Source organism: Amblyomma maculatum, chromosome 11, assembly GCF_055883805.1.
Source record: "Amblyomma maculatum isolate TAMU_Amacu chromosome 11, ASM5588380v1, whole genome shotgun sequence".
NCBI lineage: Eukaryota > Metazoa > Arthropoda > Arachnida > Ixodida > Ixodidae > Amblyomma > Amblyomma maculatum.
Window position 1 is genome coordinate 46,372,217 of NC_139354.1, and position 19,019 is coordinate 46,391,235.

General features: G+C 42.2%; 1 protein-coding gene across 1 annotated transcript; it reads right to left on the reverse strand.

Moving 5' to 3' along the window:
* Nucleotides 1-2,304: 2,304 nt before the first annotated feature.
* LOC146173732 (uncharacterized) lies at nt 2,305-11,603 on the reverse strand. Its single transcript, XM_084583382.1, has 6 exons — nt 11,443-11,603; nt 6,325-6,773; nt 3,773-4,295; nt 3,094-3,162; nt 2,824-2,913; nt 2,305-2,667 (listed from the first exon to the last, which is right to left on the reverse strand). The coding sequence occupies exons 1-6, from the start codon at nt 11,479-11,481 to the stop codon at nt 2,560-2,562; spliced, it is 1,278 nt and encodes a 425-aa protein (XP_084439508.1). The 5' UTR covers nt 11,482-11,603; the 3' UTR covers nt 2,305-2,559.
* Between the last annotated feature and the right edge of the window lie 7,416 nt (nt 11,604-19,019).

The following is a 19,019-nucleotide window of genomic DNA, read 5'->3' on the forward strand; positions in this document are numbered from 1 at the left end:
GTGTTTACTACTAGGGTGATGGGCAGATGTTATCCATTTTGGGGGTGTGATTATTGAACTCCGTTTATACCTTCCGCGATGCACTACGTTCAGAATTCCCCACACGATTTCAGTTATTGCGCTCGTTCTACTTCGTCAGTCTGTGCATTAATTTCTCACTGCTTTCTCACATGCTGGAGGTCGTTCGTGTCACTGATCATATGGCCAGTCTCATTCGGTGCCTCAGCATTGAACGATTGCTCATGGTTTGTGCATACACAAATGGCAAGGTATGTTTGGAGCTTTGCACGCGAGCTGTGCGTCATACGAGCGTGTAACACTCAAATACATTAGGGCTTAAAGGCATGCTTCATACATATTGAGAGGGCAATTTCGAAGGCTCAGGCCACTGGATATGACTACGCGCAGTAAGGCATGATTGCAAGAGCATATTACTTGTGTCATGGACATATGCGCGCTCCATGGTGTTCAGGTATTTATTATGATGAGCAGTAAGCGACATTAAATATACATAGGACGATATACAATATTTAGCTTCGAAGAAAAAGGGGTCGATGATTACGACAAGTGATTGCGGAGTTTGAACGTTGCTATTCAGATATTTCGGTTCACAGTATGATGAGCTAGAACAATTTTATAGAAAGGCGTATATATGCGCACTTGAAGTGTGATCCATAATTTTCTGCACATACCAATATTTAAATGGACATTCGTTTCCAGCTGTTGATTGTTATAAACGAGGCGTCCGCACAAAGTGCCTCATCGGCCTCGTCGCAAATGGTGCATCGGCTAGATGATGGACTCCTCTCAATCGCGATGATAAATAATTGCGGCATACTACGGACCAGCCAGCGGAAACATAGCGAGCCCCACTACATTTTCTTTGCAGCACACTTATTCACTTTCCACCTTCCGCTTCTAATTTTAGTTTCTAAGGCGGAGTCCTCATAACTGGCAACCAGCACATCCTTCCTATGCCTTTTATCTCACCTTCTGGTTGCGTATTCCTACATTCTTGCTATAAACGCCGGCATCTCTTTGGGCCCCTTTAAGGTTGCTCATTATTCAGCCTTCGTAATATACCTCGTCCGAGCTAGGCGCCCTAACGGTTCTTCCAATGGAAGGCATTCTCTGATTCCAAATGTCTATCCTCTCGAAATAGTCTCAAGTCGAAGCCGCCCATTTGCTCTCATCATCTCCGCTTTTCCCTCAATGAAAAAATATGATTTTCATCTCTTCATTCTGCCAAAGGCTAGCCTTCCTATATTTATTCTTGTAGACAGTAGATGATAACAAATAGGCCTGGTGGAATCTTAGCAGCAAAACGGAATAGGCGAATGGCTGTAGGAATGAAGCAGCCAGATTGCTGACCTTTCACATTATAGCTAAAAAGAACTGATCATTGTCACCGAGGTTACTTGTCCGCATCTAATACAGAAGTCATAAACCTTCAATCGCCATAGTCGTACTGAAGAATGGCTACCAGTTTTATCAATGCACAGTTTTCTAGTTCGAAACAGTTCCTTTTTTTATTACGTCTTTATTTCTGCTTACGGTAGGCGTTTACCTTGCGGCAGAACTAAGTTGCTTCATGGACGTAGGGGTGGGGGAGCGGTTAAGGGTGGGGGTGAAGGTTGGGATAGATACGAAACAGTCCCTAAGCTCATTCTATGAAAAGTAAGAAAACTGATATAAGGCTGACATTTCAGCGTCAACGTAATAAATTTGTACTTTTTAAAATCATTATGTTCCCAGAACTTACTACCTGCACGAATAAGGGAACGCCAACCATGTGGTGAGACATCCAAATAATTTAATTTCTGCGAGGGCTTTATACCTTCGGTTTGAGGGAGAGGATGTTACATAAGAAGATGCAAGCTATGCGCACTAGGTACATTTTTATTTCCTAAAAAGGAACTTACTAACTGGGGTACCGTTTATTAGGAAGGGAGTTGGAGAGAAAAATAAAATATTTTTGAAGCATTAAACAATAGCTCGAGTTGGATGGTCGGCACGTGTTTAAAACTTTCGACGAGAACTCCCGCTTAGTGTACTTAGTTGCTGCATGATCAAAACTGCAAATTGAAAGAGTGAAGCAGGAGCAGCAAAGCAAATCAGTAAGCAGAAACAACACTGTCACACACAGGCCACAGGGATAGCAGTTACTCTTCTGTTTATTCCCATTTTTACAAGTTCATTTGCTATTGCGAATAATTGTTATGCAGCTTTTGTCCTGTGCTTGTTGGAGAATATCATAATATTGGTCCCAAACAGTAAGAACGGTAGCATTTTAGTTTTGGACATGGTAGAAAATTTCTTTCTTTAAAAGGTAACATAAATCCACAATAACGACAGCACAAAAACGTCTACGCATATGAGGAAAGTTTGTTGCTTTTGCGAGTAGGCACATAAGGGAAGTTTCAGATTTATTAGCGGAAGCTGTTTCAGTGAGACGTGCAAAACGGGTCAAGCAGGATGAGTTTCTAGTTTACATGCCTCTATTGTCAATTAGTTCAGGACATAAAACACTACCTCCTCATCTCAGAGGGCTAAAAAGCTTTACTGCGCGATCATGCCACCCTGGTTGGTAGTTGAAGTTTCCGTTGTCTCCACACTGTCGCTCGTTTGCACCAGAATTACGGAGTAGGTGATGATGGACCCAGCGAGCTGCAGAGAGTGTAGCAGAAGAGACATTTAGAAAAACTATGGTACCCTGGTTTCAAAAATGGGCAGTGAGCAATTTATGGTACTGGAATCTCACAACTAACCGTACAACACATTTCAGCAATAGTGCTCTAGCGAGCTTTATTCCTGGGTACTCACCGAAACCAGGAGCGGCAAGTCAAGAGTGAAGAAGTTTCCGCCGCACAGTGACAGTTCTTCTGGACGTAGGGAGTTGTGCAAATAGGCAACCTGCGTGCGTTTGTAAATATTGTTCCTTCATGCATCTGATACACAGTGTGGAAGTCATGAATCTTTTTAGCTTTCGATAATAAAAGTACTTGGTTAATGACAGTGATGGTATTTCTCCAATCATATTAGGCGACATTTTACGACTTTTGTAACTGGGATAAAGTTGATGTACCAATATACCTGGCGAAGTTGCTCCGGTGAGGTTTGGTGCATAGGTGTTCTGGCTAAGTTGTCCTTTATTTCCTGGACCTTCAAAAAGAGAGGAAGAAGCACCAGTCATTTAAATGCTCGACGGCTCGTCAAAAATTCATGTCACACGCAGAGCTGGCAGTGAAAATATCGCTACGAAAGTTTGAAGCAGCTCTAGATCTAGACCTTTCTGCCTATCGCGAAATTTAGCTAGCCGTGTGGTAGTAGGCCGTAGCGCCGTACGTTAGGATGTGACTCAGTTTATTAAATGTTTGCTCAAATTTTGATAATCCGTCCATGTTGTCCTAGCATGAGCGGCTCAGGGTATCGATGGAACATGAGGCGGCTCAGCGAACGAGAAAAGGTTGATGACTTCTCGCTGCATCATTTGCAGCATAAAGGTTTTACCATACTGCCACTACTCTGCCAGAGGTATCCGTAAAGCGTGAAGGAGTGCTGAAACTATTTTAGGTGCTCAGAGTTGTTTGAGAAACACTTCAGGTGCATAGGGCCGAACAATGTGAGCATTTTATTATGTCACTGGAGCTCCTGCGACGACAAGAGGCTTATACCTCGAGCTTAGCCTCAGCACCAAGACACAAAAATCATTGAGGACCGTGCTCTTGCGGCTATAGTGTATAAAGTAATTACATTTGATGCGAGTACTCACCTCGTAGCTCAAGACGTGACTAAGATGTGCCAGGTCGATCAAATCCAAGGTTGAATAAGAACAATAAGACAATGTCAAGAGCAGTTGGTTTCCGGGGACACCCTTGTCGAAAATGCAGTAGACAGATATGCAGCCCACAACCAGCAGAACGGCGGAAGAAGCCATCAGGGAGTAATGCCAATTGGTGTTCAGCAGTCTTCGCAGTTTTCCGATAGATCGCAGATTGAGCCTCACTATTTGCAGTTCCGCGATACCGCCGGAATTCATCGCAGCGTTGCCCGTTATGGGCAGCACCGTCTTGAGGACGTCGTGTTGGTGGCGAACGTAGGTGATGAGCACTTCGCAGCAGGGTCTCATGACGACAGAGTGCAGCATGTCGTAGAAAAAGAAGAGAAAGTTGACGCTAATTGTGCTGACCTTGAGCACCAGATCCAGGTAGTAGTAGAGGTCAGAGTCCGGCGTACTCATGGTGAGGTGGGCGGTGGCAGCGAGGTTGGCTGAGAATGCCACTACCATAAAGAGCCTGGGTCAGAAGGAAGCATGTTTGTACGGCATTAGCAGAATAATTCACCTAAATAGGGTAGGTTTCGACGGAATGCAAGATCATAACAACCCACCAACAGCTGACCAGCTGAAGAGCAAGATTTCCGTCTAAACAAACTCCAAATGTGTCGTTTACCACACAAGTTTCTATGTACATCTTAATGGGGTTTCTTAATGATGCGTCCTCATAAACAGATTTCAATACACCTCAGGAGTATTAATTTTTTGTAAAGTAAGATTCCTTGGCTACATGTGAGCAGGCCTTCTATCGTCAGTCTTAAGACAATATCGTTTAAGTCTAGCGGTATCTCCTGATCAATTGTTGAAGTCATACTCAGCTTGCTTAATTACGAGTCGGCCTCTAGAACCGATATATTGTTTCGCTGTTGTAAGAAATTAGTGTCCCTCTTCTTCTTATATGCTTTCTCATTACGTGACCTCTATTTGAAAACAGGTGTTCGCAACGAACTTCAGGGAGCTGAAGATTCATCGAATAAGATGACAAAAGTTTTCTTCTCGGTAATGGGATCCTTAAATATGGTAATTACTTTATTTAAAAATTGGGCTACTATATACCAAAGACAAAAATCGCGGCAATGTATTTATTCTCACCTCACGTGAATTGGCTTGACTCTCGAGCAGGAATTTCTACCTAGCTTGCTGTGATCTTGTTGGCCGGTGAATTTGGAATTGAAGCAAGCTTTGGCGAAATTGGCACAATCATCTCAATTCTATCGTTATTGCTTTACTCAGCAACATCAAAATTTGTAAAAAAAACTTAGCATTTGGCATTAGGGGTCAATATTCTAACCGAACTTACTCTGATCACGTGCAACGATGAACTGAAAATTTTAATTGACGCTACATGTGTGGCGCAGCATCAATTGTTCACTCTTCCGAACGTATTGATTTTGTCATAAATAAATGTTTTTCACAATACGAGCAGTTCAGATTAGTATATGTTGTGTATACTGTGTATATATTGTGTATTGTGATACATAACATATATTTAAACTGAAATAGGTGGTATATCTCTACCTTTGTTTTGGCCACTAAAATGATCAACATCGGCGTCCTTCGAGTATCTGTACTCGCAACATCGCTTTTACCTGAATACAGAAATGACCCCTTAAACTTCCTGCCGCTTGTACATATGATTCATTTGCTGATCGTGTCCCAATAATAGTGCGCCAATAAATGCGTAGACTCGCAAATTATACAGTCCTAAATGACATCTCTAGAATTTCACAGACGGGCTGCATTAACTATTGAAATTTTCTGGGTTAGTTCGTGTTTTTCTCCCTAAAATACACACATCCCTTCAAAGCCATTTGTTGGTCTTCATCGAAGTGTCATGAAAGCTGCGGGTGAAGCATTCTTGGTGTCGCAAATTTTTCAAGCCGAGAAATTTCTTCCTCCCGCATTACATCGCAGAATTGTTGCATATACATCATGATGAATGAACATAAAATTAGCCAATTTAAATATGTCGTACACCACAAAGCGATCATGCAGAAAAGAACTGCAAAGAATCCAAAATGGTTGTATATTTCTTTTGTTATTTTGAAGAATTTATCACAAGAAGACATATTTCCATAGCAAGTAGCCATTCGACCCTTCTGAACAGCTATAGTCACTGTCAGCTCTATGCATATATTCCAAACAAAGGTGATTATATTTAGGTAGACACCGTTTTAGGAGGCGTTTGGCTCTTGCCTACCAGCGGCAGTTCACTGTCGCATGTCGTGAATTAAAATTTCAAAGCCATTCACTGAAGACAAAATAAACTGTCTTTCTTAAAAACACCCTGTATGCTGCAGGGGGAGCAGGGGTTACTCTTAAAAAATTCAAATTCAGCTAATGCATTCTTTAGTCGTCATGTAAAAACTAGCATTTTTAAAAAATAACTTCAATTTTATGCTGAAATATATTGCGAATACAAGCGACCCTCTGATTTTCATTGCTAGTGCGCTTGAAAGAGGCACAAAAAAGGAGACCTGTTGGGATACCTGAGAGAGTAGGAGGTCCAGGACTTGTAGCGATATTTCTCACTCAAGAATGAGGTCCTCTTCTCGTACTTAGCAGATTTCCTGAAAAACTCTAGCATCGTCCAAGAGCCGAGGATTGCACTGCAGACGTTGACAGTAACCTTTATGGCCACTGCCGCAGGAACGACTAGGAATAGTGACCTCGTGAAGAAGCGCGCGTCGACTGAGAATCGCACCATTTTTGGTGCGACGAAGGCAATATTCATAGAAGCGAAGACAAGCAAGCAAGCCATTGAGTACAGAGTGTACCAGGACTTCCAGGTCACCACCAGTTCATCGATATCAGCTGCTTGCAAGTTCTTTACGAAGAACACGCCCGTGGCTCGGCACAGCCAGCCGTATATTTTGAAGTGCTCGGCCATCCAGCTACCCATGGTGGATGTCGTTCCAGACGAGGCAGTCACCAGACCCTGCAAAGAGACGAGCTGTATATTTCAACAGAAGGTAGTTGGATTCATAAAAATTTGGTTACCCCACTGTTATGGCGCGTTACCCAAACAATTGAATACCATATCTGAACTGGGGTGTCCTTTATGTTTTAGCTCCCGAAGTTTTGATCTGTCATTGCTGTTCATTTGCCCCCTCCGAGGTGGGGCAGTGGTTAGGGCGCTCGACTGCTGTGCCCATGCATGCGGGATCGAATCCCGGCTGCGACAGCCGCTTTTCGCTGAAGGCTCAACACATAGGCGTCTGTGTGCTGTGTGGTTTCAGTGCACGCTAAAAATGCCCAGGTGGTCGAAATTACTCCGTTGCTATCCGCTACGGCGTCTCTCATAGCCGTAGTCACTTTGGGACGTTAAACCCTATAAACTCAACCAAACAGTACTTGTTCATTTTATATTGTCTTGTTAAATAATAGCCGTCAGACTACTGAACCACGTTATTATATGTTATTATTTATTGAATGAAAACGGTAATTGTCTTCACTAATCGGGAAGTCAGAGCAGTGCTGTTCTTAGGGGAGAGCATGATAGAGAGAAATGACGCACGAACAATGCATTTTTGAAACGCACATCATAGCCGGCATAATATTATCGTTCCGCTTCAGCGTTGCCCAATGTCTTTCGTGCCCCTAGCATTGCGCCATAAAATTACACATTTAGAGGTTTATTTATTTATTCATGTTTCTATACTTCAGCAACGGCCGGCTATTGCAGGAGTGGCGTACTGTATAAGCAAGAGAAAATATGAAAATATGAAAACACAATGAAAATATGCAACCCTATGCACAGGCTTTTAAGAATTCCTGCAATGATAATGAGCGAATGTTGCCTGTAAAAATTCCAAGCTTCATTTGTAGAGGAAAACAACTGTACTCTAAAAGGTTAGTACGCGCGAAAAAGAGATATTTGCAACGGAAAGAAAAGAATATGGATATTTGCAGATCCTTCAACTGCCTAAATAAGTTTTAAAGGTATACAGGCTGTGTTCCTCTTCACATTACAGAAATGTGCAGTATGAAGAATGTCATAAATGTTCATTATGCGGCACAAACCCTAGCCATGTGCCAGAGTATCTTGCCTTTCAGTGCATACAAAAGTCACAAGACAAGAATTGTTGAATTTAGTGAATAGCGCAAGTTGAAACAAGCGGCTGTTAAAAATTCTGTGTTGAGAAGTCGATGAAGCAGTAACTTTAAATATCGCGCATCTTAGGGAAGGGCTGTGGCAAGGCTTAGAAGCCGAATGTTTTTTCTTCTACTGACTGAGGTAACTTCATCACGTGAACAGCATTTGAATAGACAATTTGTGAAATTTTTGAAGCTCCAAAACATTTGCCACAGCGTGACGCACAGAACACATTTTTTAATGTGGACTGAGTATGCTGCTAGCCAAAAAAGCAAAGAAATATTCTAAGGAAAGACATCATTATACAGCGGGTCTCAAATTGTTTTCACCTTAAAAACTAGTCATATAGACGAACTAACTGTAGCAGTTAATATGATTCAGGTTATTTCATTTTATCCCCAGCGGGAACGTCTCAATGTTATCAGGACACAGGCAACCCTGAGTATTTTGTTTGGCTTCACTTCAGTTTGAGATGCATAAATTTTCCACGCAATCCTTGCGCGCATTACACGACACCGCCTACTTGTGGACCTATTAAGTTGTTCTATTTACTCAATGACCAAGTCCGCAAGCGCTGGTAATTCATTTAAAGTTCGTTTTGCTGGCATGCCGGCTATATTCCTTGTCAGTATGTTTGCCAATGTTTCAGTGCATGAATAACTAGTGTTAAAACCGATGTTTAAAAAAATAAAAACTGAGGACTCACCTCACAGTTTCTGAAACTGGCTGCTGGCGCAGTATGAGAACTCCGAGAGCGCCACCTACGGGCTGAATATGTATGCAGCGTTTGTTTGCGCTGGTGCCTAGAGACTCATTTCTGACCCCGGGTAAAAGTAGACGGCGCATAAATTGCTTACTTGTCACCGGCTGCAGGGCGATGGGAAGAGTCTCATCAGTAACACAAATTATTTATGCCCCGTTACAAGGCGAAAGGTCCAGCAAGGGTGTCCCTAGTCATTATTGTAATGTGCAGAAATTCGCTTCTGAAAAACAAAGCAGGCGTGACATAGCACTGTGATCAATTACTTGCGGGAAGGCAACTCTTTCCGACTCTGTCCACAACTTTGGTGAGGTTCGCCAGTGGTATTCCATATTTTAGTAAACTTTTTTTTATTGTGCAAATATGCCCTTTGGCATTAGGGTCTAAATATATTGATGCAGGCCTGTGGCCCCAATGAATGTGAACAGCTCTCGGTGGTTCGGCCTATGTGTCCATACTCTTGTGTCAGGAGGTCTGGTAGATTGGTAAGCGTGGCTTTTAAGGGGGCTTGTAGCGCTATTAAGTAAACATATGTGCCTTATGTGTTTCATGTGACGTTACCGCCGATATTTTCGCCAGTTATACTTTGTGCAGTCCCGCATGTGACGCTGCTAGCGCAATTTTCATTCTTCTTTCTGAAGTCACTTGAGCATTATTGTTTTTTTTTTTCGTTCGTGTGTACTTCATTTGAAAATGTCTACCATTTTGAAAACCTGCTGACATTGTACAAGGTAAATCTATCTGTAAAAATAAAATAAACTGTAAAGCAAAGCTTTAACTGCAAACAATCGGTACCAAAATAATTTCGTATTATGATTTTTAAAGAACCTTTTAAGATAGCCCTACTTCACGAGGTATAGCGGCTCGATCAATTCTATGTGTGTTTCGCTGCGCCTAGCGGGCAGAAAGAGAGAGTGAGAGAGAAATAGAAGAATACAAATGCAAGGATGTTAACTAGGCGACGCCGATTAGGCTACCCTCTACCTGAGGAGGAGAAACAAAGAAGAAAAAGAAAAGAAAAAGTGGCAAGGAAGGAAGTTTCTCACATGTCCAGATAACTAGTAAAAGCGGGTAGAGGACGTACAATAAAAGTCTAAACCTCAACCCCGACTCCTTTAAAGCTTAAGGAGCGCCCCTGCCGCCTACCTTTCTGATGATGGTGTCATCCAAGGGCCCAGAATCGTAGCTTTTGTAGAGTGCAAGAGTCCAAGCGGTGAAGTGTAGCAGCCAGGAAGACACGCTCTTGCTAGAACTGTAGGCAGTCCCAAAGTATGTGCTCAATCATTTTGATCATGCCCGCACTGCTGACACGTTGGAGAGTTTGCCTTTGCAATGAGATAGGAATACGCGTTTGCAGACGCCATGGCACTCCTGGCCACATACGGCTCAACATTGTAGCGTCACATTGAGTGAGGCTGAGTGATATCTGCAATTCAAGTAATTGGTCAAAGCACTACGAGCGGGGTGTCCAGCCTCTAAGAGTTGACCATGATTGTCTAGTCACGTTTCGGGCGAGCAGTTGAAAGCGCCTTGCTCCGTCGGTTCTTCTCAATAGTATCTGGACAATGTTAGCTGTATCGTGAGCCGATCGAGCAGCATCATCCGCCGACGACGATAATGAAATAATGATAATTAGTTCACAGGAAAGGAAACCGCAGCATCCGTTACACTTGTTTCTGTCGACACCTGAACCGCGCTGTAGAGGAAGGAAATAAGGTGGGAGTGAAGAGGACAGAGAGAAGAAGGAGGTGTAGTAGAAGACTACGAAGTGATTTCGACCATCTGGGAATCTTCAACGTGCATTGACATCGCACAGTGCATGGACTCTTCTCAGTTTCGCCTCCACCGAAACGCAGCCGCCGATGGTCGGGTTCGAACCCGGCTACCCCGGCACAGAAATCAAACATCTCAACCACTGCACCACCACGGCGTGGCAATCGGCTATGTAGTTGTCAACAATTCCAAATGACGTGGTAGCCCCTGGAAAATGATGCCTGGTGGTGCCTGCTGGTGCACATGTAGTACCTCCGCTACAAGTTGCTTATGTTCGCATTGGCTCAAGAAAAATTGAAGACATTGTAATGCAACTTTAAAATCACAGACTGTGCTCACGGATCACAGACCATCTTTACGGATGGCTCACTAATCCCTACTAGGTCTGCCTGCGCCGTCGTCTCTCCAGCGACACGTGTGCCTACAAGGACACTGCTAACACGAGCGGGTGAGGTCACATTCCAGCCGTCCAAAACGGTTGGTTACTCAGTCAGACGTGTTGACTCTAGATCGTGCAAGGGCGCTCTTACTACGCGCCTGATGAGGGCTTTAAATATTTCCTAGTGGGTTGGCCACGTCATCGCATCCACGCAATTTTTTCGATTGGGATGATCACCTCAGATTTTCACGGTGCCACCCGCACATCACACTACGTGTTATGCTTCCGGCTACGAGAACAATAACATTAGAATAACAAATCTGTGAAAAACGTTGTTCTAGTAGTACAGCTACCAGTATTGACCTTCTATCCCCCGAATTACCATTTGTGGAAGATATTCTAAAGGTTGGAAAGAAAATGACACTTAGTATAAAAACATGTGTCATCGGCAACTTGGTTAACATACATTTCTGTAGAAAATCTGCGTTTTATCACAAGCACGTGGTTCCTAAGGCGATACATTTGAGCAAATGGGTATGTGAGCCTTTGGTATCATGGTGTTATGTGAAAACATTGCCTGATAAAAACAATTTACTTACGGGCTCCGTTTCTAAACCCAGTGCGTGCTTCTGGAGCATTCTTCGTAGGTGGCGTAGTACTCTTTATTGGCAGCGAAAATAATTCCAGATTTATGTCTTTATTCGTCGTAATTTTCAAGCTGATATCGTGACGTTCGTTCTGACGATACCAGACAGGCAATCCGTTGTGCCCTCCAAGTCCGGACTTGTTTGCACCAGTATAACCGTGTATGTTATGATGGATCCCGCCATCTGAAGATAAAACATGGCAAAATAAATGAGCATGCAGAACTGATCATACACGAAGAATTAGTTTGTGGCAATGATAGAGTCACCTAGTATACCGTGTTTACCATATTAATACATAGTAAATTTGCTTAGCATACGTTTTCGTACGGCAGATCAGATGGGGCCCAGCTTACGCTTGTACATGGGCTTCTTGACTGCCAGGCACACAATAAAGGCCGGTTAAACCTGAGGAATCAAACGGAGACCTTAAGATAATTTTCAGCTAATTCAACGTTATAATAAAATAAATCAGCAAGATTAGTTAAACCTCTACTAATATTATACTCTCTTCGCACTCACTGTTTTCTAGTCCAGAAGCGCTATGCTTAGATAGTTGTCGGATTCTCGCGGTGAAAAAACATGAATATGAAAATGTGGCAATGAAAAATGGCTGCATGATTAGTGGTGCTAGTTAGTGGGACCAATAACTTTGTGGAAGGTGACTGTCGCATTATTGAATAGTGTGCGTTCCAGTTTAGATAGATAAAAAGACTAATCTTAAGTAGTGAGTACTATATATATACATGTATATATATATATATATATATATATAATTTACTTGAGTACCGACCGTTTTTTCTGTAAATACTGCTGATATGACTGCGCGATAAACATTTCTGCAAACAAACAAAATTTGTGCACCCAAACTGTAAGCATCATATGTGTTTACAGACTTACGGAAACCAGTAGCCCGAGGTTTATTTTGAAGAAATCATTGCCGTGGAGGCTGATGTCGTCTGGGTTGAGGCTGTTGTCCAAATATTGCACCTGGAGAAATAAAATAATTTATTTTTCGTAACTTATAAAACAGCAATTGTTATATTCCCGTTCCAAAGGTTGCAGTCATAACAATTTTACTGATTTACTAATGCACTCCGAAATTGGTGGCTCGGGAGCAGATAACGGAATCAGGTTTAGAGGACTTTATACAAAATTTTGTGAAGAAATTCATTCTCTGTGTATTTTCAGAGTTCTTAAAAGAAACCATTGCCAGACTGAGCTAAGTCTGCTTAAGAGGAGAAATGGGGCAAGCCAATTTACAGGACTGTTTTCGCACCTAACTTCATTTTCATTTTATTCCTATTATATTCATCATCACTAGTGCTAATATCATCATTATCAAATAAATGTGCTGTCTTATTCATTACTACTACTATTATTATCCTAAATGCATTGTCATTATCTATTATATTATCGTCATTACCATTATCACTAATTTAATCGTCATTGTAATCGTTGCTATCATTCTCACTATAGACAAACGAAATTACGATTGCTTTCTCATAATCCCGTCAAGGCGCAAACATGGTCTGCTGCATGGAAATCGAAGGGACAGTGGTTCGATTTCCAGTGGAGACAATTTTTTTCTTCATGCGGCGGACACTCCGAGTGGACACATCCAGCGAATGGACACGAACGTCACCATATGCCTAGAAGGTCTTTCGTCCTAAAAGGTTTTTGTGTCTCAGGAATATTTAAAACCGAACGTTGGTATTGGAAGACAGAGCTTAATAGTGGAATCATTATTTCTAACCTAGAGCGACGTTGCTTATAAAAAGTATTACACTCGCATTTTGTACAAATAATCGTCAAATTATGTCAATCTGTTCCCTTTTGAAACTCGAGAAGCTTCAATGCTCACTGCAAGCTCTGTTATTCTAGGGTTGCTTAAAAGCCGAACCACATGGCAGCGTTTCTTCGGCGCCGCCTAGGCGTCTAGTTTATGAGTGTTGTTCCTCGGCGCGCGCCGGAGAAGGAGGCCAAACACATACCTGCGTACGAACTGGCGTCTGCAAGCCAAGGCATGGGAAAAACCTGGAAGTTCAAAGAATTGTCCCCCGTCCGTAGCTGAAATCGTCCTATTCAGCGACGACGGGAACATACTGGGGAGGGTGGGGAAGGCAAGGGGAACAAAGGCACAGGCATGCGAGCGGACAAAAGAGGAGCATCTCGCTTCCGCGGAAACGAGTTGCGCCTGTGGCGGCATGTGCTGCACCTTGGTCACCGCCTGCGAAGCATTTCCGGCGTTGACGCTGAGATCTGGCACTTCCAGATAGCTCCGTCTTTCAGCGTCGCCTCTCTTCAAGGACCAGAACTGCGCTTCGGCGACGCCGATAACCGAGACGCTGAGGGGGGGGGGGGGGGGGGGGGGTAAGAAACGCTGCCGTGTGGTTCGGCCTTAAAGTTTATTTGTTATTTAGCAATATTTTTCACCCGTTACAAAACAAACTTTCTTACCTGAAGGCTATAAGCAATCGTGCGATCGAAAGTCAGCGTTCTTCTGCATAAAATCTTGACATTTTGAACCTGAAAGCAGATAAGGCACTATGAAGTCACTTACGATCACACAGACGGCTGAAGCCCCCATAGGCAACAAACAATACCATGGAAATGCGATAGTTAAACATCCAATTATATCGATTCTTAAATTCATTATTCATGTTTTACATCATCATCTAAAGACTGGCCAAACAGCTTTCTTAAGTAGTAAGCTGTATACGCTATAAGCAGTGAGTTTTTAGTTTGACATTAAAGCTTCGTCGAAGCGCATGAATTGGTAATTTACCATTACGTCTGGTTGTGGCGGCTGCAAGCACATTTCTTAAGGGTATTAAGTCTATTTTAAAAAGCGGATTCATTACACATACATTTTTTAATGCGAAAGCATAAATGCCTATGTTCGCCCATTCGTGTCATCAAAACGAATTCGTTGAGATTCATTTGTATATGCGACCGAATTAAGTGACTACTCTCACACTTTCGTGTCATTAAATTTTTATCAGGTTGACTCTGTCGTTCAGTAAAAAGCTAAGAGAAAATGAATGCCTGTTCGAGACAGAAAATTACGAAATATTTCTAGGTGCCAAAGTTTTGTCTATGTGAATAGATGATGTAATTATTTAGAGCAAAAATGTCAATCAGACTTCAAAATACCGTGGACGTGTATATAGCGAGGGAACGTGCAGACAAGTAGTGGCGCCAGAGCAAAGCAGAAATCATCGAAATTGATAAAATAAAAGGAGGAACATGACAAATTATTAGAAAGTGATTATTTATATCAATTGCGCAAAAAATAATTAAGGCATAATTTGTCCAAATACCAAATATCTATACGCTTGTGTTGACGTGGCAACGAAGTGGTTGCCATGCGGATTGCCACTTGTGACACTTTATGGCGCTTCCATCAAAGCTTGACACCAAAAGAGAGGGCGGCGGCACAATGGAGAACAATGGCGGCACGCTTTTGAGGGTGATGTGCTCGAAAAAAAAAACATTGCGCCATTGATACCGTAGAGTGCCTGAGTGCAATGTTACGCCATGGTAGAAATGCCGGCGCCTCCGCTTCCGCGTGGATTACGCCAGCCGTCGCTTTGCTGTCGGTGCTTGTTAAAGCATAGGGCAAAGAGTACAAAGTAAAGTAAAGGGAGGAAAGACTTCCAAGTAAAGCAAAGAGTGGGAAAGAGTCCCATGTAAAGCAATCAGTCACAAAGAGTTCCAAGTGAAGCAAAGGCAGGCGACATGTATGGAGCATGGCCAGTGCTTCCCCTTTACTCCAGTGGGGATCGCCGTGGTCATCTCTATCAATTTAGTGCTACAGAACACGAAATACATGCAATAAAAGTTTGGCATATTGTGTAGCGCTTTCAGCCCGCATCTCCTAAGAAAGACATATCATTCATGCATGTAAAATCTAATGCACCAGAAAAAAATATAAAGCGTTGCAGAATCTGCATTGAAGTAATGCGAAAACACGAATGCTGCTATTGGTTACTTCTAATTGCTTAATTCCCTTCTTGTTTACTCATTTTAGTGTTTGGTACTCTCAAATTTCCCGCGAATCACTTCCAATGCCATTTTTCTGCTCTACTTCCGGTTGTGTGCCTTCACATTCTCTACATCACATCATTCACTTCTTGTTTACCCATTTTAGTCTCTGGTACTTTCAAATTGCCCTCCCTATGTTCTTTTTTGGCTCAACTTAAGGTTGCGTGAGGTCACATTTTTGACGTCACCTTAATTGACAGATTTAAATAACTATTTTTGTATTTGACACATTTAAATGTGGCGCGAAGTCATTGGCTAATGCGACCATTTCCGCCTTTCCATTTGCATGTTTTGGCTCTAATTATATAACTCATTAACTTATTACTTATTTTTTTCGGACACAACATTACGTCACCGTATATCGATTGACAACACTCGTTAACCTCTATTACTTCTTTATACATGTTTTCCCTTTAATTAATTACCTAATTACTTTCCCGGCTTAATAATTTTTTCAGACGCAACATTATGTTACCCTCTACCTAGTGACATCACCAATTAACCTCTATCACGTCTCAATTTCTCACAACTGCAGCAGACAGAATGTTTGAGACAAGTTCTGCGGACGCGGTGCGCGGACGTGGTCTGCGGACAGAAATCTATGAACATAGAGAAGTAATGCTTATCATTATTAAAGATCGGGGGCTTCATATAACGCAGCATGTTGAGTTAAAAATGCATCATTAGTAACAGATCAGAGCATCGGCCCCTATAGCACAGATGGGGATCTAACAAATGTTTAAAAACATGTACAAGATGGTATTACGTACAGCATTGGACAAAGACTGGCTGACATTAGCAAGTCTCAAAAACTCGTAGGAAGCAAATGCTGAGTAGCCGATCGCAATCCACAGCTCAGTCCTTTTCATTCCTTGAGTAATGATGGTGAACAGAGAGATACAAGTCACCAGAAGGATTCCTATGCTGGACACTACAATCGATTTCTCCCAGATACCATTGATGTCATTCTTCAGCTCCAAAACAGTCGTAAGCTGGATCCTAATCGATTGAACTTTCTTCGCCGCCACTTGGCAGGGTAGGAGATTATGGCTTATATATTCTTCCAACTGTTCCTTAAGGAAGGTAACGTATCTTTCCAGGACCTCTGCCGAGTGTCGTAAGGTGAGAATGTTGGCACTGTCGTACGCAAAGAAGAGGACAGCAGCAAAAATGCCGCAAACTCTGTCAATGATCTCCCGAGCATTCAGTAGGCCGTCGACGTCAACCTTCTGTTCCTGGTGGAAGAGCGCTATCGTGTAGCTTGCGAAGTAAACGACGAACATCATTACTGCTGAGAGGTCGGACCATAGGAAGTGCCTCTGGCCGCAGCACTTACATGTTGTAATTCTAATTTCTTTCTCGAAACGGCCGGCTTTTAAATAGAAATCAAGAATCTTTCGGCAGCTAAAAACTAATGTCAAGAAGTTACTGCATGCGTTGACAACTATAACGACGTGAAGGAGAACGAGAAGGGACTTGGTGAAGAATCGGTATGTGTCGCTCAGTGAAATCGCGCCACGGGTAACAACGTCGATCTCGAACCACAGGTAGAAGGTGAAGCATGCAGCTGCGTAAAGGCTGTACCAGTGGGCCCAGACCACCTTAGGGGATCTGTAAATATAAAAGAAACGTCTGCGCATTAAACAGCAATGTCTAGATTATAAAACATTTTACACTGAAATCGGGATTAGAATAATCATTTATTAACGCAGTTACGTAACCCTACAGTAAATGTAAAGCAAATTGATTCAGCAGTAGATTTCCCCCTCAGTGCAGAATCTTTGAGCAAGTTTTTTGTGCTTTCACTTTTGTAATAATCAACAGTAGTATATGATAGTCACACGCTATGGCATTTATTTAAGCAATACCTCCTAAGATGGGTTCTCTGTTTTTATAAATAAAAATAAACATCCGAATGGAACATAGGCTGGTCACAATCTGGTAATTCCAAACGTTTCAGTGATACTCTTCACATACACAATATGCTAACTTCACTGCAAAAAGATATCAGGTCAGTAATATGAAGTTTAGGAAGAAACAAAAAGCAGTAATTAACCACATAGAATGCGTAAGCCTGAAGGAAGTTGGAAAATACAAAGACAACAGAGCTACCTGTATGAAAAAGCACTTATTGATTTCTTAAAGTTGGTTGTTTTTTCACACTTGTAGTTTTTCAAGTGCAATATTTAATAACACTTCCACTCCACGGCCAAGATTGTGCAGTCTGGATTTTGTTCAACTATTATACGTAGTCTAGCAGCGTCATGTGCAGCGAACACTCAACCCTTCCGAGCATAAATACCTTGGAGGCTTGGCAAGCATGTCCTCGACGAAGAGGCAACCGCACAGACGATAAAGGCGGGCTTGAAGAGCAAAGCTTCTGAGCATGTTGCTATATTGTGATGATTTGTGATTGTCATCTCTGCAGTAGCCGTGGTTGTCACCATCAGTAGGTGCTACTTCAATGGCAATGGGGCCTATTGCAGTGAGATTCTCCCGCGTTACGTCACACGGCGATGCGTTCATTTTAGCGCTCCTGTTGATTACCTGCAGACAAGATATGTGACAAGAGCTCTTTTGTTGCATGCTTCTCTTGCATTGTCTTAACGGACAGCGTTCGGTTTTTGTAGGAGATATATATAGGAATATATTTAGCTCAGTCATCATTATAAAAGACCTTGCACAAGTTTTCAACTGCAAATCTTTCATAAAATTTTTTTGTTTAATTTTGAACGTTTTTGATCGGTACCCAGAGCCACTGTCGGAAAGAGCTGTACTTATAGCCGCTATTAGTTAATGGCAGTTAGGCTTTATTGTCAGCATGTCTACACGATCAATGGCGCTTATAAAGCAGGGGATGAGTGCAAATTTTGAAACCATGAAGTAATGACCTTGCAAAATTAGGTGAAAACAAAGAGAGTGCGCACATGTCGCTGCGGAAGTTTCTTTGTTCTTACTTGAGGGTTGGGAGCATAAATACGAAGGTTAGAAGGCGTGCATTTATGAGTGTCGTTGGCACAATGCCTTTGATTCATCTGCTGTTTACAGTGTTATTATAGGAAATACCATAATGGGAGGTATGAACAATTGGGTAGTTAACTTTCACAGCACGCAAAGAAAAATTTCATGTCGCAGCTTAAACAGAATGCGTCTGATAGGTGTAATGTACATTTTATTACATAAGCGTGCCTTGTTTATAATTGCTTCAAGTTACTGATGAGCCAAGTCACGTTTCCCTGCGAACAACCATTTTGAAGATATAATAATGGCACTTATTCACTCATGTCACGTGCACGCCTCTAGAGAGATTTGAAATGTTTACGCAATTATGAGACATCTTTTAGGTTTGAAACTAAACTTAAGAACATTATAATCAATACCGCTGGTGGTTCCTGTCTAAAAAGGTGGTGAAAAGAATTCACGCGTATTTAATGGGCTATGGATACTTTTTATCTCGAACACAACTGCTGATCTTATTTTGAAAC